General features: G+C 42.7%; 1 protein-coding gene across 1 annotated transcript; it reads right to left on the bottom strand.

Annotated features, from left to right (window-relative positions):
• Window positions 1-1,483: 1,483 nt before the first annotated feature.
• Window positions 1,484-11,229, bottom strand: npffr2a (neuropeptide FF receptor 2a). The gene is made up of 3 exons (XM_034541937.1): window positions 10,914-11,229; window positions 5,210-5,309; window positions 1,484-2,336 (listed from the first exon to the last, which is right to left on the bottom strand). Exons 1-3 carry the CDS (start codon window positions 11,227-11,229, stop codon window positions 1,484-1,486), a joined length of 1,269 nt encoding a protein of 422 aa, XP_034397828.1.
• Between the last annotated feature and the right edge of the window lie 10,490 nt (window positions 11,230-21,719).

Raw genomic sequence — 21,719 nt, 5'->3', positions numbered from 1 at the left:
TAGGTCAAACATACCTTAAAAGATATCTCGGGTATGGTCAAAGATACCAGAAAGATATCTCGGGTATGGTCAAAGATACCAGAAAGATATCTTGGGTATGGTCAAAGATACCAGAAAGATATCTCAGGTATGGCCAAAGAATCTAGAAAGATATCTCGGGTATGGTCAAAGATACCAGAAAGATATCTCAGGTATGGTCAAAGAATCTAGAAAGATACCTCATGTATGGTCAAAGATACCAGAAAGATATCTCGGGTATGGTCAAAGATACCAGAAAGATATATCAGGTATGGTCAAAGAATCTAGAAAGATATCTCATGTATGTTTCAAAGATACCAGAAAGATATCTCATGTATGGTCAAAGATACCAGAAAGATATCTCGGGTATGGTCAAAGAATCTAGAAATATATCTTGGGTATGGTCAAAGATACCAGAAAGATATCTCAGGTATGGTCAAAGAATCTAGAAAGATACCTCATGTATGGTCAAAGATACCAGAAAGATATCTTGGGTATGGTCAAAGATACCAGAAAGATATCTTGGGTATGGTCAAATATACCAGAAAGATATCTTGGGTATGGTCAAAGATACTAGAAAGATATCTCAGGTATGGTCAAAGAATCTAGAAAGATATCTCATGTATGGTCAAAGATACCAGAAAGATATCTCTGGTATGGTCAAAGATACCAGCAAGATATCTTGTGTATGGTCAAAGATACCAGAAAGATATCTCGTGTATGGTCAAAGATACCAGAAAGATATCTTCAGCTTCTGTCGCTATGCTGACGTCGGAGCCCTTTTGACTTTGAAAGGCCTTGTTTTTAAGCTCGGTCAGCGGTTTCCCAGGCCACGGAGGTTTGCACTATACACAAATGCCATCTAACTCCATCTAATGCGCCAATATTCAAGGACGTTAATTTATAAAGGACTACAAATTATTCGTCCAAGTAATTTCACTTATTTTAAATCTGCTCTGCAGCCACCATATTACATATATGTTTGATACAACTTTATACATTTATACAGGTATACAGCAGCCTGGTAATCGATGCAATATCAACCCTGTCCTGATCGATAAGCCATGTGCTGTCCGGCAAAATCGTTTTCTTCTTCTACTCCTCGTTCATATCTACAATTCAAACAGCAACAACCTGCTGCCCCTCTGAACACAGCACAATATGTGCAACGCACAACGTTTGGCGTGATGAGGAAAGGTGACCGAGGAAAGTGAGCGTTTCCTCTTCAAATTGGCAGTTTGAAACGGATTTAAAAAAACACGCAAGGTGGTTGGCTGCAGGACAGTTATGCCATTTTATCCAGTTTTCTCTCTTTTTAAATTTTTTAATATATTTTTTTTTACAGTATCCAAATTGCCCCCGACCAAAACATTGATTCCAGAAAAACCCTACTGGAGGAAGGAGGAATTACTTTTGAATGATTGGGAGAAAACATGAACGCCGTCGCTCATCACCCAGAAGAGCGTCAAATAGACACCGCGGTCACCCCCCCGCTGCTGCCAGACGCCTTGTCCAGGTCCTCCATGACCAGGTCGTGCTCGGCCACGTGGTTGAGTCTCCGGCACGGCCTCTTATCCAGGCTGTTGAGAGAAATGGGCTCCAGGGTCGTCTGTGCATTGTTGGCGGGCAGCACGGAGTTCCCCTGCAGCCGGTGCGAGTAGTTTTTCCTCCGCTGCCCGTCCGCCGTGCACAGGCTGAACTTGAACACTGCTTGGAAGCCTCGGCGGAAGTTCTCGTTGAAGAACCCGTAGATGATGGGGTTGACGCTGCTGTTGAAGAAAGCCAACCAGTGGGCGAAGGGGTAGACGTAGATGTTGATGATTCTGTACTGCTGCTCGGTCAGGCTGGCGTAGTCGCTCAGCATCATGAGGGTCCACAGAGGGAGCCAGGAGAGGATGAAAAGCAGCGCGACGATCAGGAGCATCTTGATCACCCGCTGCTTCTTCTTCGACACGGAGTGGCGGTTTTCGTGGCCCGGCTTGCCCCCCGTCGGTACCGTCGTTTTGTAAAGCGTGATGCCGATTCGGGCGTACATGACTACGATGAGCGACAGGGGAGCAAGGTAGATGTTTGCGAACAGGACGGTGGTGTAGATCTTCCTCATCTCCTGGTTGGGCCAGTTCTCTCTGCACCAGTAGAACGGGCTGGTTTTGTTGTCGTAGCCCAGCAGCACCCGGAAGGTCTGCTCCTTGGACACTTGAAGCATCACGCCAGAGGGACACATGATGGAGATGGCCAGGACCCAGATGACGACTATTATCAGGGAAGCCGTGGATATGGTGAGCTTTTGCTTGAATGGGTAGACAATGCACCTGAATCTGCAAAAAGAAAAAAAGGATTGGATCAGGGAGATGAACAGAGATTTAACCTGGTTTTAAAAATATCTTTCCCACATGACGGTGACGGCAAAGAATATTGATTCAAGACAGCAATATATGATTAGAGTTACGGTAATTTATGAAGGGAAAAATCCGGGCTCTATTCACATGGACGTATGACCCAGCTGTCAGAAACATCGGGGTCATATGCATGAAGGACAAAGGCCAAATAATAGATGTGCAGGTCAATATTTATTTATTGAAAAAAAAATAATGGTGCAAAAGCAAATATACAAAGGAAATGGATTTAAAGATTTCCAAATGCTGTATGACTGACTGACTGAGCCAGTCGGTGTTCAATAAAAAACATTGACGTCACCCTTTGTGTCTAGTTCCCTTTTTCCCTTTTGTCCTGCAGATCACTTTCATAACAATGGGGACCATAATTAACCCGGCTTCCAGTATTGTCCGTCTGTTAATTTAAGGTAAATGCTATCCTTCACAAAGGTTGCCGTTTTGCAGTTCGAACAAATGTCGGGTTACGTAATAATGTATTGCCCAAATAATTGCAGAGGGCTTTGTATCAATATCTGTGCCTCTGCTTTACAACTGCACATCATAATTTGTACGTCAATTGACCATTTTTCAAAAAGCAATCTTCACCTACTTGTGTGGATTCCTTTCCTTTTAAACGTGCCGTTTCACGCAAAGATCCACAAATACAGGAAGCGCGCCGCTCGTTAGAAGAAGAAAAACTCTTGTGAAACCGTATCGTCATTTGTAATTAAAACACAAACGGTTGTACGGATACATCGTAATCCATAATGATGGCGGTGAAAACAAATATCCATGGAGGAGAGATTGATTTGACAAAGGCCTCTTTTCTGAGCTCGGCACGGCGCAAAAATAAATCCGAGCATATTTGTGTCGAGATCAATTGGAAAAGTTTTTCCACATGACCACAAACAGTCTACTGTACATTTTGGATATGTACGATATGTACAAACATTCGAAACATTCATGGAGAAACACCCCATCGGTGACCCTCTTGGCCAATCCTCGTCTTCTTTTATTCGTTGAAAGGCCACGGTGTAAGCCCTCAAAAAGAATGGGACGTCTGCCCTTCTTCGCCTTCACTATCTCCTCTCGCCGGCTGTTGTCTTGAGACGTCCGACCTTTTGGCTTCTACTTCACGCCGCTCACCTGCAAAACAATGCCGCGCTAATTTCATAGGCGGCGTTACGATTCGCAAATGAATCTGAAGAAACTCTCCTCTTGTGGAAACGCAAGGAAAATGTGTATTTTGTGATCCTTCTGTAAACGTTCTAGCGGTGCTGCTGTCGAGTAATCCAGTATTCTATTGATCATTCCATCGATTGATTGGGTAATCCTTAACAAAACCTTCGCTTTATTTAGGAGCAATGGCAAATATGCACAAAGAGAAAATATGACGGACCAACTAATTGGTTAAATTACTGTTGACAACTATATTTTCTGTCGAGGCTAAAACTTTCAGGGTATTTAAATTCCATATTACATTTTGGCTTCAGACTAATATATTGTTTCACAAAACAGTTGTAAACTTCTAAATGTCATCCTTCTCCCTTGTTGCTGTCATCTATAGTGCTTATTTGCATGAAACTACAGACTATTAGAATTGTTTTTTAATGATTTAATCAAAACTGGTCTCAGCATTAGTAGTTTTAATGATGTATTAAAAGCTAGTATCGAACAAAGTCACAAATCCACTCCAATATATATTATAATGTTGCTGAGAAAACTTCTCCTTCAAACAACACATTAGAAAAAGACATTTTACGAGATTACAATTGGGACAGATTTTGATTAATAATTAATAAAGCACTAGAAGCCTTTTTTTTAATGTTGTAGCTGGGATTGTTTTTTGAATAACGGTATGATTGCAATAATATCCCGTCCGAATAGACGCATGAATGCGGCGGCCAGAAGAGAGAGACACTTGACAGTGACTTTGACTTTTTTTGGCCGTCACAACATGTCAAACTCTTTCATACTCCGTCCTTCCCAGAGGCGCAAACACCCTCCGGGGATGTTAAAATGTGGCCGCGGTGACGTCACCGTGTGTGTCTTCAGGAACCGGGGCGGTGATGAAATACCAGCGCTTTGGTTTCTCCAGCTTTGCAGAGCCGTTCCATTCCCCCCCCCCCCTCTCCAAATGTGATATTCCCGCGGCGTCCTCCGATGGTTTATAAAGTAATTAAGCAGGATGGAGAGCTGGCTAGCGTCGTCTCCATAAACAGCCGATTGGGAATTCAGCGCGATCGCTCAGGAGAGGACGAGTGGCAGATAACGACGGAAGTGATGGAAGATAATGCAGAGGGACAAAAAGAACAAGTGTGATTGTTTGTTGCTAAAACAGCAAATTTTTGATGCAGATCTGGAATCCTTTTGTAGATTAAAATGATGAATGTATATAAACATTTTCTTTGGAAAGATTACGCAATTCTCTGCATGCCATGTTGCTGTCAGTACTCTCTGGGAAGTGTAGAAACCCGCGCTTCGAGACCGTTTCGTGAACGTAAGCGTTCAGAATTGTCCGTTTGCATTTTGTTCATCTCTTTTTATTCTGGAGCTTTTCGTACCGTACGTATCCTCCTGCCGGCTGAAGGAGGCTGTGAGATGTACAGATGAAAAGCTCCGGGATAAAAAGCAGTGAGAGAACCTTTTTATGTTATTCGCGTCAGTGTTCCTCGAGTGTTTTCCCTTCTGCACCTTTGACACCCTTTTCTTTCTTTTTTTTAAGGTGCAAATCAAGTGTGAAAAGGGTGCTGTGTAGAGGACATGAACTGTTTGTATGTAGCAGCAGTAGTAGTAGTAAAACACAGCCACAGTACCTGTCAACAGCAATAGCCACCAGAGTGAAGACGGATGCTGACACGGAGATGCCTTGAACCATGCCGCTCATTTTGCAGACAAGGCTCCCAAAAGGCCATCCTGTTGACAGGGAAGATGCATTCAGCTGATGACAAACACAATGGGACGGAACAGTTTGTGTATGAATTCGTACAGGGGGTTGGGCAAAATATCACATTACCATATCTGTAAGTGTTTCGGGGTGTCACAGTGCCTTTTTAGAGGCACTTTATCAGGCTGATGGTGACTGGGAGCAGAGATGCTGACAGTGTATCTCATTGTGGCCGACTCAAAGAAAAGTAATCACAGACTGCAGATATCATCAAACCCCCCTCCACCCCCCCCAGTGCTTGTGCTTAGTTGTCACACACTTCTATGATAAAGGTGGACTGGGGGTTGCAAAGCTCTCCAGAGCTTAGCGCGGCGGTTATTAATTGTATGAGTGCGGTAAAAAAATTAATCAGAGAATTAAGAAGTTGGTTGTTGCAGCTCAGGAGACACAATTGAAGTAGGAGGATGTTTGTGTGTTGTGTTTGTGATTTAATGTGGGAATTCCAGCAGGTTTTACACGCAATATTCAGTTGTATGATGTTTATTTGTGGCTGTGAAGGTTATGTCGACTTAAAATTTAGGATTTTTAACAGCGAGCTTGCATTACTGAAGATGTGGAGGTTGTGAAGGGAGTTGTAGGATCTAACATGTACGTGCTCGACCCACACTGGGAACTAAACATCTGAATATTAGGAGATTCTTCTTTGCATTTACTTACTTTGCTTAGGTAGTGTCATAAACATTCTACTATGTTATCATAATTGTATAATCTCCTGAAATGTGTGCTTACGTTAGCTTAGAATGAGCCCTTCATATCTACAAAGGGGGGCAGGACCTCTTCAGAGGCAGTGAATATACAGGAAGTGTGGACTATTTCAAACATAGCGGCGGAGCTTGTAATCCTCTTTGTTGTAGAACATCTTTGTGGAGCCCGGACCGGATCGAACACTCTTGACTCACGTTTCCTTTTTTTTTAAACGCTCCCTGCAGGCCACCGTAGTTCTTCTGAAACCGTGGTACCGCGAGCCCCAGAGGGCGGACCTGTCGTATCGGCTCTCTGACTCGGTTCGTTCCACTACTACTTTCACTGGTGTTGTTTGTCCACACATGATCGCTGGTAGAATTGCTCTGTGTTTGACTACTTTTTTCAGATTTTACGCCATCTTGACCACACTTCCTGATCATTGTGCTGTTGGGTGGGTGATTGTACGAGATAATGAGATGGTGAAGGTAACAATTAACTGGAATGTCAGCTCCTTTGTTTGATTTAATATTATTTACATTCCACCTTTTTTTCTTTAAAGAAACATGCAGCGCTCTGCGTTTGTCTTCAATTGATTGTCTCTTTTCCCGTCAGAACTGACACCTCCTTGTGAAGCAGAGCCAGACTCCTTTTGCAAAAATGTCTCCTCAGCGGAGGCAGGAAACACTAATTACCACTGCCTCCGGCTCTGATGGATCTGGAGCTGCCTCCCGACTGCTTTTCTTGTCTCTCAACCCACAGGCATAAGTCCATTACTGCCGTTTTCTGCGAACACTAATACTTTCTTTTACACGCATCAGACTCATGTACTGATCCTTTTGGTTTTCATACTAATAAAGCTCAATGAGGGGTGCTTGCGAAAAAAGGATGATAATAATAGAAAATAGCCACCCAGCCACAACATGTTCACCCTGCCAAGAGACACAGAAGCAGAAGACTCCTTTCCTCAGGCTGTGAGACTCCTAAACTCATCCTCACCCTCCACATATGTATTTGTTTGTGTGCGTATTTCTTGTGTAGCGCGCAAGCTAGTCCCGCGATGGCCTTAAAAAAGCAATTTGATCGTCGTGGAGACGGCACGCGCGACACCTTTTGGGTGACATTGTCGCTTTCACCTCGTGCGATGTTTCTTTCACAAAGGTTGACAAATCACAAAATGGGCCAATGCGCATTGATGCAAATGCCCCCCCCCACCCCCCCCTCATTATGATCCATTAAAGCATTATGCGCCCCGTAAAACATCCAGAAACGTTGCACAAGATGACAGCTTTCCTTCGAGAGGCAGCGGCAGATCGCTGTCCGGTCGTAACAAAGCTCTCATGAGGACAAACAAGAGGCGACGTACTGTACTGACGGAGAGACGGCACATAACGCCACCGAGTAAGTGGTCTGTCGTCTCGGGTTCTCATCAACGACGGGGACGCACGCCTCGCGTCGCTCATATACATGTCCAGAGGATGTTTCAACTCTTCTATGGAATTACTACTTCTTCTTTTTTTTGAAGGCACTGAGAATTCTAGAAAATGTATTTTTCCCAGTCAACGCTCATCCCTCCGGGTCAGGGTTTAGTTTTTGACCAATGACGCTCGACAGCGGCTGTCATCACTCGGGCCGCCGCGAGCAATCCATCAAACGGATTCCGAGAGCAGTCGGCAGCGGGGCTCCGTCATCGATTAGCTGGATCTGTGTGGTGCTGGCGGCGTGCGCTGAGCCGGCCGCCGCCGCCGCCGCCGCATGTGGTGACGAGTGACGAGTTACAGGACATGACGGCGCCCTCCTGAGGAGTGTTATTTTTCCTAAAAAGTACCAAAAGTGAAAGTAGTCATTGTGCAGACTGGCTTATTTCAGTAATATATATATATACAAATGCATTTATGTGTGTTCACATAAGAAAGGTGGGGCTCATTTTTAATTGAATATTCTGTAATTAATAATTTGACTCATCCAAGTAACTTGTAACTAAAGCGGTCAAATAAATGTAGTGAGATGTTGGAAAATGTACCTTAAAATGACACCGATCCAATATATTTCCCTTTTTCTATGTCAATTTATTAAAAGAAATGTTTCCAGCAAAGTAGATACCATTGTTTTTGTATTTATTTAATTCGATTAATAATCAATGAATTAAAGTGATAATAACCAGCTTAACTGATGACCGTCATCTCGGAGCCAGTCTTGGTAGATGTGATCTTCTCTTTCCTGTGACTTTCTGCAAAAGCTTGACTCAACTTGACCCTCGCAGGCACCTCTCTCTCTCTCTCTCTCGCTCTCTTTCTACCACGGCGGTCTCCCAATTTCCTTTCTTTATTGGCTAGTAAAAAGTTCTTAAAAGCACATCTACTTTGTCTGTAAATACATACAAATACATATTTTCAAAAAGGATGGGGGGGCGCTGTTCTTGTCCCACTGTGAATTACACAACAAAGAAAACATATTTTAGATGTTTTCCTCCTGACGCCTGATAATTTTTTGTTATTTTTTCTTTTATTATATATAGCAGCTGGAACACTAGCTATTCAGACATTTTTTTTTTTAACCACCTTCCCCAAATTGCCCTGAAAACATTATATAACTTTTTTATTACTATTTTACTTTGTTCTAGTCATCTATAGTGGTTAATATGCAGATTGATTAAGATTTTTATCTAATAATTCAAATGTTGGCATTAGTAGTTTTAATGTCATAATTCCCTCACTAATATACTGTCTATTGTAAATTGATGCGAAAACATCTCTAAATGTGTTTAATGAAGTTTCTTGCCAAAAACTAAATTTTACAAAATGCATTTAAACACATCATGATAATGTTATAACTCACATAACTCATACCGTCTGCACCATAAATCAGTGAAATTTGGTAAGCCTAATATTTGTGCCCAGGTTATTTTTTAGCTGGCTCTCAAAATTTGGGAAAGCAGTATTATTCTATAGTTATGTATTTGCTTTAGGAACAGCAGAAAAAAATACTTTGCAATTTCTTAATAGTTTACTATCTAAATGTAACTAATGCTCATTCCCTGTTATAGATTTAAATAATACATTATTTCGAAGGTACAACAGACCACATTGTAAAGCATGCATTATTGAAGTTATTGCGCCTGACCTTGGCATCGTCGGCTGTGGCCGAAGGCGTTATGATTTGTGCGTCTCATCCTCGTGAAAGCAATATCTCAAGAACATCTGGAGGGAATTTGCTAGGCTGTACTGGTAAGATGTTGATGGTCAGAGGTCACAGTGACCTCCAAGTCCGTTCCACGCCTCAGGAAAGCCTTCAAGGAAAACGTCTCCGATGTGGCTCAAAGTTCACTTGAAGTTGAGGTCAAAGGTCACTGAGACCTCGGCCGCAACTCAAGAATTCACATGCTAATTATGGGGGAAAGTGATGGATGAAGTGTTGAAATGTTGTTGGCACACAAAGTGTTGACTCCCACAAGAGAATTAAATGTTGCGTTCAGCGGTGGGAGATTTCAGCGCTCGCCCACTAATCCGTTTCTGAACCGCAATGGAACCGTACTGCAGGTTCCACCGAGACCATCTCCGTGCTCCGTAACTGTAATCACCACTAATTATTCTATTATTTCATTCACATGCTCGCAGGCTTTATTTTTGGTAATTTTCAAGCCGACACTGCACACCGATTGATCCAAATCAAACTCCTTTCAAAAAAGTCTATTGTCCTGAATTATTATGCCATTATTATTGGTCAACTCCTCTGAGCCTTCGTGACTTTTGATCGCTTTGGGCCGTTAGGAAGTAAAACCGACGCTCGAGGTTCACGTTGTGTGGGACGGACCTCCGAATACTTTCTCGTCAGTCTGTGGTGAGGAAAATGGAATAAGCTTGGGTGGTGGTAAGGCATTAGGGAACAAGGCTAATCAAAGGATTGACGCCGCTAGTCGACCTTTTTGGAAAGCTCTGATGCGACAAAAAGCTGAATGTTGGTTGGAGGAAGTATGGATAGACAACAGTGGGAAATGAAACGGTTTGACCTCTGTACAAGTGGTCATTTTTGTAGGATATCTTGGACTCGGCTCATTAGGCGCAGCTCTACTTTGTCGAAGTTGCCTTTCAAGTCTATCACGCTAACTAACGGGTTCCAAAGAGGAAGGAAATGCATTCTCACTCCCAACTATGATTGGCGGGACAAACGAACGCAGAGCTTTACAACCAGGAGGCTGCTGTTCGGGGCGTGAAACCAAGTCAATGTTGACCTTCATTTGGTTGCATAACTGACAGGCCCCCCAGGGCCGTCTTTGACACGTCCAAAACTGACGCTGGACGGACACCAAGGGCGTCACAGTCTGCAGCTCAGTGCCACAGACGGAGCGGGAGGGGGGGGGTGTCGTTGAATGAACGCACGACTGCTCAAATGGCAAGATATCGGAGCTCATTAATCCTCATTTAGCATCTACAGAGATTTTTTTTATAGAAGGGTTCTGGTCATTAGGCACAGCTGATTACATCTTAGCATTAAACTGCAACTGAGAGGCTAACAGCAATTAAGTAATTCATTCAGGAAGTAACTTTCTCTTTTGCCCTGTTGGTGGCCAATAAAAGTCCTCCTGAGGTGAACCTCAACGTCTTTACCAAACATAATGGCGATGAGTCTATCCAATAGTTGTTGAGAATTGTGTTGGCAGGTGATCGCAAAGGTCTTTAGGGTTCATCATCTGGGTACCATGAATGTCTTCACCAGATGTCATGTTCACCTTTTGAGATTGTTTAAACGTTGAACTGTTGATGGCACTGGATTATACGGCGCATCCTCTGGAGACCATGAACGTCTCTTTTAAAACAGCCATCCATTGAAATCTTCAACGTGTTGAAACAACTGCTCGGCTAAAAGGTGAAGTTAAACACAACGCTGCTCACCTGTGATGATGTTGTCGAGGAGGGTCGTGGGCATGCAGAAGATCCCCACCAGGAGGTCACTCACAGCCAGGTTCAAGATGAACAAATTGGTGACCGTGCGCATGTTTTTGCTCTTCATCACGATGAAACACACGACTCCATTTCCCACCATGCACACGAGGAAGATCAGCATGTAGGACACGATGAAGATGGCCGCCGCGGACGGCTGATGCAGGTAAAATCCGACATAGGTGATGTTGCTCTTGGGCGCGACGGAGTCGTAAAGCGTCCAGTTGTCGGACAGTTCAGTCGAGTTGTTCTCCGGTCCGTCGTTCATCTTTAACCTGAAAAGCGAGAGATGGTGGAATAGGTTTACAATCCCGACATTGTTCTGCAGTCATAATGGACACCGTTGACAAAAATGCTTGGTATGCGATTTGTGTGTATTCAGGTTTAAATTAACTACATGGAGAAAAAAAACGTCTACACAAAGAAGAGGAGCGAAAAATACATTAATGTGCTTGAGAAACCACAACAGACATTATTATAACCACACAAAGGTTGATTTTGGCAATCGTTGCAGATGTTTGTACAAATCCAGGAGAGCATGCGGATGAATTTAAAGTCCAAAATGAACTTTCTTTCAGCTCGAGTTTGGCCAACGACAACTTCTCTCTTCCGCCCCGTTTTATTTCTCCTCCATATGTTTTACTTTGCGGTTCCTAACTTTGTGAATGTAAAGCCGGGCAGGTGGCGTACGGTGGCTTCATCAGAAATGAACGAGCTGTGGTGTACGCCACTGGATTGGGTGATTTTAGAAGAGTTGGATAAAAATAAAGAAATAAACAGAAAATAGTCACGTCTTGTCATTGCTAATGTTAGATTTCATGTAACTAAAATATGCAGTCGTGCAGCTAGTTCCAGTATGCGTGTGTTGCGTAGTGTTGCCATGTCACCACAGCTTAACATGCGAATCAAATGCAGCTTCACCTCCCTCGCACACGTGTCCGCCGCTCGTGTCTCAGGACGTCAAGCGCCCGTCAAAGGTTCGCTGACATGTGCTCTGGTGGTGTGAAGAAAGAGAAGAGGAGGGAGGACCCTTTTTCTGGAAGGTCACGCTCCAGTGGCTGCTTGACGAGCGGAGGATTGGGGGAGGGGGGGGGGGGGGTTTAAGAGGCCTGAGGCTACTAGAGAGTTAACTGTCTGAAAATAAAAGTGACATTTTAGAGCGCTGACTTCAGCGAAAAGAGGGATGAAATGGGGTTCAGCCTTTTGAGCTTTAATGATGGGTCTCAGACGAGTGAGATGAAGCGCCTGCAATAAAACATCAATCTGTGAAGATCAGCGTATTTCAGACGTCGTTGTGTTTCAAGACGGAGGGCTATCGCCGTGACTACTCACTCTCAGCCGCTATCGCCGTGACTACTCACCCTCAGCCGCTATCGCCGTGACTACTCACCCTCAGCCACCCTCAGCTACTTCCACTTAAGTGTGTGATTTTCTGAATTCCCTATAAATGACTTTAAACTTCAGTTGCTTGCTGCATACGCGGTGAAGAGGGAGCGGTAGCGATAGAAGAGAGAGAGTGTGGGGGAGAGATGGAGAGAGAGAGATAGGGAGGGAGAGATGGATGGAGGGAGGGGGGAGAGGGAGGGAGAGAGAGATAGGGAGGGAGAGATGGGGAGATGGAGGGAGGGGGAGATGGGGGGAGAGAGAGAGGGAGGGAGAGGGAGAGAGAGGTCCTGATTGATTTGAGGTCCTATTGATTGATTTGAGGTCCTATTGATTGATTTGTTTCTCCTGATTGATTTCAGGTCCTTTTGATGCTGATGGTCTGCTGGAGAAACTTCAAATGAGACGAACAACTAAAATCTGATATGTTCATCACAGATCAATCCGCCCGCATCCAAAGATATTCAGTTTAGAATATCGTGAGAAAACATACAAAAACACATTTGGGAGTTTATTTTCCTATTGTTTATTTGTGTCTGTAGATTTCTCCTAAATTCAGAGTTACCAATAGAAAAAGTCTCATTTGCATTTCTAAATGTATCTTTTCAGAAAACTTGTATGTAAGGAATCCACTGGGGAAGTTTCATTATAATATATATATATATATTTATATTTTTCAAAATGACTGTAAATTAACAAAACATCTCTTTAAAAGCTGTTTTCTCTAAATGTGTTTTTAGAAAAATCTCCACTTCAGCAGCTCTTACACACAAAACTCACAGTTTCATTCATATAATATATTCTTAGCCTCTGTCAGCTGTCCCCCGGCAGGGTGACTGTTCGAAGGGGTTTTATTTTTTATTAGCACCGCCAATCTATTAACGTTTCGAACCAGTTTTCCCCACTCAGCGACGCACCCGCTGAGAAACCCACTCTGGTTATAGGTAGCTCCGTAGTCAGAAACGTGAAGATAGGGAAGCCAGGGACCAAAGTCATATGCATCCCGGGGGCCAGAGCGGGCGACATTGAATCTTGTTTAAAACTGCTGGCTAAAGATGAGCGTAGTTACAGTAAGATTATAATACACGCCGGCGGTAATGACTCCCGACTGCGGCGGTCGGAGGTCACTAAAATTAATGTGGAATCGGTGTGTACTTATGCCAAGACAATGTCGGACACCGTAGTTTTCTCTGGCCCCAATCTGATCAATGATGACATGTATAGCCGCATGTCGTCATTCAACCGCTGGTTGTCCAGGTGGTGCCCAGCAAACAATGTGGGCTACATAGATAACTGGCAGACTTTCTGGGGAAAGCCTGATCTGATGAGTCGAGACAGCATTCATCCCACTTGGGATGGAGCGCGTCTCATTTCTGCAAACATGGCGAAGTTGATTAGCGGACTTAATCCATGACCCAGAGTTCAGATCAAGAAGCAGAAGCAGAGTTGTAGTCTTCCACCCTTCTCTGCACTTCCATTCGAGCAGTTACCCACCCTTAACCTTAATTCTATAGAGACTGTGTCTGTCCCACAGCCACTTAAATTAATTAAATCAAAAGTAACCAGAAGAGGAGTCATACAAAATAACCTCATACAGGTTAACATCACTACTGCAACAGTGCAACAAAACAGGATAATTAAATGTGGACTCCTAAATATTAGATCTCTGTCATCTAAAGCTGTATTAGTAAATGATTTAATATCAGACAATCACATTGATCTATTGTGTCTAACTGAAACCTGGCTGAGCCATGAAGAATATGTCAGCCTAAATTAATCAACTCCTCCAAGTCATATTAATACTCACATTCCTCGAGGCACCGGCCGAGGAGGTGGAGTAGCAGCCATCTTTGACTCAAGCCTATTGATGAATCCTAAACCTAAACTAAACTACAACTCATTTGAAAGCCTTGTTCTTAGTCTTTCACATCCAACCTGGAAAACATTACAGCCAATCCTATTTGTTATACTGTACCGGCCACCAAGTCCATATTCAGAATTTATATCTGAATTTTCAGAGTTTTTATCAAGTTTAGTCCTTAAAACTGATAAGGTTATTATTGTAGGAGATTTTAATATTCATGTGGATATTGATAATGATTGCCTTAGTACTGCATTTATCTCATTGTTGGACTCGATTGGCTTCTGTCAGAGAGTACAGAAACCCACTCACTGCTATGGCGACACCCTCGACCTTGTTCTTGCATATGGCATTGACATTGAGCATTTGGAGGTCTTCCCACAGAACCCTCTTCTGTCAGACCATTACCTCATAACTTTTGAGTTTCTACTCCCGGAGTGTACACCGTTAGTCAAAAGTTTTTACACCAGATGTCTAACTGACAGTGCTGTAGCTAAATTTAAAGAAGCGATTCCTTCTGCATTTGATTCAATACCACGTCTCAATGTGACAGAGGACTCCCGTGCTAACTTTAGTCCGTCCCAGATTGATCATATTGTCGATAGTGCTACAGGCTTACTGAGAATGACACTAGACTCGATAGCCCCACTGAAGAAAAAGACAGTGAGGCAAAGGAGGTTTGCTCCCTGGTATAACCCTCAGACCCGCGAACTAAAGCAAACATCACGAAAGCTCGAAAGCATATGGCGTTCCACCAATCTGGAAGAATCACGCTTAGTTTGGCGAGACAGCCTTAAAACATATAAAAAGGCTCTACGTAATGCCAGAGCAGCCTATTACTCATCAGTAATAGAGAAAAATAAGAACAACTCCAGGGTTCTCTTTAGCACTGTAGCCAGGCTGACAGAGAGTCACAGCTCTGTGGAGCCGTGTATTCCTATAGACCTCAGTAGTAATGACTTCATGAACTTCTTCAATGAAAAGATTTTAACTATTAGAGATTAATAAGATCGATGATCTCTTGCCCTCAACTACTGCCGATCTGTCATCAAGAGGAGTGGCCTTGGAAACGGCTGTATGCCCTGGTGTATATTTGGATAGCTTTTGTCCCATTAACCTAGACCAATTGTCCTCAATGGTTTCTACTTCTAAACCGTCTACCTGTCCCTTAGACCCCATCCCAACGAGGCTGCTTAAAGACGTGTTGCCTTTAATTGGCACCTCTCTTTTGGATATTGTTAATGTGTCTTTGCTAACAGGCCATGTACCACATTCCTTCAAAGTAGCTGTAATTAAACCTCTCCTGAAGAAGCCCACTCTTAATCCAGAGGTGTTGGCTAACTACAGACCGATCTCTAACCTTCCCTTCCTCTCTAAGGTCCTTGAGAAAGTAGTCGCAAATCAGTTGTGCGACTTTCTACATCAGAATAGTTTATTTGAGGAGTTTCAGTCACAAATTAGAAAACACCACAGCACTGGTGAAAATTACAAATGACCTCCTAACTAATTGCATCAGATAAAGGACTCATCTCCGTACTGGTATTATTAGACCTTAGTGCTGCGTTCGACACCATTGATCATGACATCCTATTACAGAGACTGGATCAGTCGATTGGCATTTCAGGTACCACACTAAGTTGGTTTAAATCCTATTTATCAGATCTATCTCAATTTGTATTTGTAAACGATGAAGCCTCAATGACCACCAACGTTAATCACGGAGTTCCACAAGGTTCTGTCCTTGGACCATTTTTATTTACCTTGTGTATGCTTCCTTTGGGCAATATTATCAGGAAACACTCCATAAACTTTCATTGCTATGCAGATGATACTCAATTATATCTATCGATCAAACCAGAGGAGCTAAAATTCAAGAATGTCTTAAAGACATAAAAACATGGATGACCTGCAACTTCCTGATGTTAAACTCAGACAAAACTGAAGTTATTTTACTGGGCCCTGAGCACCTCAGAGATCAATTATCTGGTGATGTGGTTTCTGTAGATGGCATTGCTCTGACATCCAACACCACTGTAAAGGATCTCGGCGTTATCTTTGACCGAGACTTGTCCTTTAACTCCCACGTTAAGCAAATCTCAAGGATTGAATTTTTTCATCTACGTAACATTTCAAAAATCAGGCACATCTTGTCCCAAAAAGATGCAGAAAAGCTGGTTCACGCGTTTGTTACTTCCAGACTAGATTACGGCAACTCCTTATTATCAGGCTGCCCTAATAAGTCTCTTAAATCCCTCCAGTTGATCCAGAATGCTGCAGCTCGTGTACTCACAAACACTAAGAAAAGAGATCACATTACTCCTGTATTAGCTGCTCTGCACTGGCTCCCTGTAAAATCAAGAATCACATTTAAAATTCTTCTCCTCACCTACAAAGCCTTGATTGGTGATGCACCAATCAATCTGTTTAATAGTGCTTATAGTTAGGGCTGAATCAGGTTTGCCCTGGTCCAGCCCTTGATATGCTGCTATAGGCTTATAGGCTGCTGGGGGATGTTTTAGGATACACTGAGCACCTATCTCCTATTCTCTCTCTCCTTATGGATGAATTTACATCTCTCCAGTGCACCTTATTAACTCTGCTTCCTCCCCGGAGTCGTTGTGACTTCACGTCTCATAGGGTCCATTGGACCTGGAGGTGTCTGATGCCTGGTGAACCGGCCTCCCGCGTTGGCCCTGCTGATGCGCCGCCCCCCCTCCTCTCTACCTCCTTCTGTTTCATGGATTGGAGTTCCATTCATACATTGTCATATTCATGTAATGTGTTTATGTACCTTTGTAAATGCTGTTCATTCTGTACACATGACATCTATTGCTTCTGTCCATCCGGGGAGAGGGATCCTCCTCTGTTGCTCTCCTGAAGGTTTCTTCCCTTTTTTCCCTGTCAAAGGTTATTTTTGGGGAGTTTTTCCTGATCCGATGTGAGGTCCTGGGACAGGGATGTCGTATGTGTACAGATTGTAAAGCCCTCTGAGGCAAATTTGTAATTTGTGATATTGGGCTATACAAAATAAACTGAATTGAATTGAAAATTGAATTGAATTATTCTGAAGGTTTTTGTGTATTTTTATTATGTAGCCTGATAAATAGAATAGAATTTGTTTCATTTATCGAGTAGTAAAAAAGAGAAAACCATCGACTCTAGTACGCCAACAGAATGCAACAATCATTTTTAACCTGGATTTATTCAATATTAAATTAATTTTTTAGAGATGTATGTAAATTGCACACATTTATGCACATATTTAATAAGATAATGATAATTAGCATATTCAATCACAACATTTCTAAATTCTTTCAATACAAAAAAATGTTTTTCTTAATGTAAGTAACCAACTGGGGAAGTTTTATGAATACTTGCCTGTTTTATAAACCAACGAATTTCACGTTACCTCGAGCTCTGGTAACTTTTGACTATTTTCGACATTGTTTGAAAATAATTAATCTTTAAAAAATACTACCGCATTGCATTAATCCGCAGCTTTAATGACTTCATATTCCTGTTTCCATGCTCTGATTCAGAGCCCATTAAGGGATTAAATATAGATATTCTTTTATCAGTTTGTGTTAACTGGGTTTCTGGTCACTGGAAGGCTTCGTATGCACCGTCAAGATGTGCAGAAAAATCTAGAAAAACTATTCCTTTCAGTCATGCGACGACAACTGTGGGAGTATTAAGGTATGTCAAGCATGTAGTATAACTATATGCAATGGCCTCCTCCCTCGCTTATGATAGCGTCGTCACATGAGATGACATCTGGTTGAGCCAAGAACCTCTCCAGAGGCACATAACTTGAAGTATTAGGATATAATAGGAAGGTTTATAACGGAATGGACTGTAAATAGTCAGAAAAGGGAAGGTTTATAAAGGAATAGTCTATAAATAGTCAGAAAAGGGAAGGTTTATAAAGGAATAATCTATAGTCAGAAAAAGGACGGTTTATAAAGGAATAGACTGTAAATAGTCAGAAAAAGGAAGGTTTATAAAGGAATAGACTGTAAATAGTCAGAAAGGGGAAGGTTTATAAAGGAATAGACTGTAAATAGTCAGAAAAGGGAAGGTTTATAAAGGAATAGACTGTAAATAGTCAGAAAGGGGAAGGTTTATAAGGAATAGACTGTAAATAGTCAGAAAAGGGAAGGTTTATAAAGGAATAGACTGTAAATAGTCAGAAAGGGGAAGGTTTATAAAGGAATAGACTGTAAATAGTCAGAAAGGGGAAGGTTTATAAAGGAATAGACTGTAAATAGTCAGAAAGGGGAAGGTTTATAAGGAATAGACTGTAAATAGTCAGAAAGGGGAAGGTTTATAAGGAATAGACTGTAAATAGTCAGAAAGGGGAAGGTTTATAAAGGAATAGACTGTAAATAGTCAGAAAGGGGAAGGTTTATAAAGGAATAGACTGTACATAGTCAGAAAAGGGAAGGTTTATAAAGGAATAGACTGTAAATAGTCAGAAAAGGGAAGGTTTATAAAGGAATAGACTATAAATAGTTGGACCCGTTGAGAGGAATAAGAAAAGGACTGTTCTCCAGGGGAGAAGCACCATCACTTTCCTTTAATGACTGTTTCTGAGGTGCACAGGTGTTTTAAATTGGATTTGCTGAATGTTGAGTACTCCACAGCAAATAAACAGCTGGGACAAACATGTGAACGTATATACTTGAAATTGGCTTTATTCAGATAAGTGGAGCTGTTGGGATTATGAATCCTCCCTATTAGCTCTGATTATTACCGCGTGTGATCGTGATTGGATGTTATTCGTGTTAAAATAACACTTTTTATTTGTACGTCCCTTTAAAATGGACTCGAAGGCAAAAAAGAAAAGACAACGGAAACAAGAAAAGCAAAGACGACGTAAACATGGCTGACAGATGCCTGTGAGTCAGTTAGTGGCGGTGTAGTGAGTGGGGGGTGATGGAGGTGTAGAGCTGGGTGTCGTCAGCATAGCGGGGTGGAAATGGAGACCGCGGGGAGAGCAATGCAGCATGCACACATGACGATATTGGAGTGATTGAAAATCTGCTGGAATATTCAGTGAAAACACATCGGTGAGGTTGTGCTGCCCTCATTGGGTGCTTGTTTGTTTCTTATGTGGAGTGAGCAATGAGCCAGACTATGAAACAAAAAAAATTGGCCTTGTGTGCTCTGCATAATTTGGCAAGCAGTTATAATTTTGTTTTAATCAAAACTCGACTCTTGGCATTTTCTCCCGGCCTTCTTCGGCATTGTTGGGGCAATGGGTTCAACAAGCTTTAGAAGTGACATGTGTGCGTGTTGGATCACATTCATAAAGCCCATGTGAAGAGACAAGTTGTTTTGTTTCCTTTGTGTGTGCAAAATTTTCTTTTTTTAATTGGAAAATGAGTTGTTGAAAAATGAAAAATGTTCCCTAACCTCCCGGTTGGAAAACTGCTTTGTAGGCTTACTGCTGCTTTCTTTTCTGTGGACCAATGTGGTTGAAATCCAGGGGGAGGGGAGAGGGGGGTTATCGAAGGGACACATTTACATTTTGAAAGCTCTGTGATGTGCGATGCCAACACAACTCTGTAGTTTTAATGACTTATTTATGGAAGCGCGATGTGTCTGGGTGGTTTATGTGGGATTTTGTGTGTAATAATCAATAAGCCTGAAGAGAAAGTAGATCCAGTGGCTCAAATTGTACACCTTTTTTTCTCTCTCTGGAACTCCCAAATAAACCGGCTTCATCTCGTGGAAGTTTGTTATTCGCTTTTTCCTGTAAACTCTCATACTGAGCAGATGTACAATGTGCAATATTAAAAATAAAATAAATTTGTACCTCATACATGAAGTCAATCTGAGGCACACTCGCACAACAAACAATCACACTTATATTGAATTTGTTCCAATGTAATTGCAAAGTGGGAGGAGCCATGTTCTGGTGATTGTCATCCTTGCTTTCAAATCTAATCAAATTCCAGTGACTGACAGAAGTTTATGCAGCAGTTTGACACGTCTGATCATTATTAATAATAGTAGATCGCAAAACCCACGACGTGTTGTGAATAATGAGGAAGGGGTAGGCGGAGAAAGGCCTGCACAAAAGAATCGCTGTCACACTTTTAAATGGAGTTAATGATATGACTGAGGACTCGGGCAAAGCACTTCTCACAGCTTTTGATCCGTCGCCCCGCGGGAAGACGCCCACGCTAATGTGCACACGTGTTGATTTGCACAAATAAGTTACAACACACATCGCCTCGCATCAATATGCAGATCACTTATGAGATTGCTGCTTCCTGGACCGATCTCACGATCAACAGAAGGCTTCGTTATTTCGGGGAGACTGCGGACGAGGAACCTTCGGTTGGTCGATAAGGAAGTTCTGGAAAACCGATTCAGAAAAGAAAAGCAGTGTTCGAGGGTTGTTCAGGGGCGAGGAGCCAGAGGCGCAGAGGTTCTCCCTGAGATACTGAAGGTATTTGGACGTTGCCGGGCTATCTTGGCTCACCTTCAGTGTCATGGGAGGTGTGCTCCATTTATTGGGGGTGTCCCACTGCTCAGCTTTTCCTGGAAAGGGATTTTCAGGGTGCAGGAAGAGAAGGCTCGGAGCCATTGTTGAACCTCAGATCCAAACGGGAAACGATGTGGATTTGATTCCGGTTGGTGGAACAGCGGACCCTTGCAGAACCGTTAAAGGGGTCATTGGAGTTTGTTTTGTGGACTTGAAGAAGGCTCACGACCGTGTCCCTCTGGAAGCCCTATGGGGGCTTACTGCCGGTGTCACCAATCCTGTTTTAGGGTTTTCATGGACGGCATCTAAAGCCGCAGCTGAGCGGGGAGGTGAGTGAGCTCCGGTTTTATTGGGACCTCACAATTGCGTCTCGGCTCCTCTTCATATGATGCGGTTCTGTTGGCTCCTGCAGAACGGGACCTCTAGCACGCACTGGGGGCGGTTTGCCAAGTGTTTGTTTCGAAAAGGGGGCCAGTCGAGGTGGTTTTGGGCATCTGATCAGGATGCGCACTGGTAAGACCCTGCTGGAGAGATTATATATCTCTTCTGGCCTGGCAACTACTCAGAAATATTGCATTGTAGCTGACCAAAATGCAAAAAAAGAAAGAAATGGTCCACAGAAACCATGTTATGCAGAATATCACACGTTTGTGTCTTTGTAGACATTGGATTAATAAGAATAAACCCCCGTGGGACTAGTTAAACATGAGCCACGTCGGTTTAACCTCATTAACCGTCACAGGCTGTTCGTGGTCACAAAGCGGAGCAAAAGATCAAAGCAAAAGATGAACCGCTTCTCTCAACTCGGAGCGCCTTGATATGTCATGATGTCATCACGCCACTTCAGTCTTAACTATTGTTGCAACGGGGCGTCGAGCGCACGCCGTCAGGCGATGAACAAAAAACCTCACGTTCACCTTCGAGAGAATAAAAGTGCTTCAAAGCTTCAAATACACTTTAAACTCATCTGTTAAGAAGAAAAAAGAAGGAGGATAATTCCAGAACGTGCCGGTTGTTCACA

The sequence above is a fragment of the Cyclopterus lumpus genome, chromosome 9 (assembly GCF_009769545.1).
Source record: "Cyclopterus lumpus isolate fCycLum1 chromosome 9, fCycLum1.pri, whole genome shotgun sequence".
NCBI lineage: Eukaryota > Metazoa > Chordata > Actinopteri > Perciformes > Cyclopteridae > Cyclopterus > Cyclopterus lumpus.
This window is presented reverse-complemented; position numbering and strand designations above follow the sequence as displayed.

Bases quoted from the DNA above. Each gene is read 5' to 3' on its own strand.
- npffr2a (XM_034541937.1), bottom strand. From the start codon at position 11,229: ATGAACGACGGACCGGAGAACAACTCGACTGAACTGTCCGACAACTGG. The intron at 5,310-10,913 runs GTGAGCAGCGTT...CCCTGTCAACAG, and splicing joins CCTCGACAACATCATCACAG to GATGGCCTTTTGGGAGCCTT. The intron at 2,337-5,209 runs GTACTGTGGCTG...TTCTTTTTGCAG, and splicing joins GTGGCTATTGCTGTTGACAG to ATTCAGGTGCATTGTCTACC.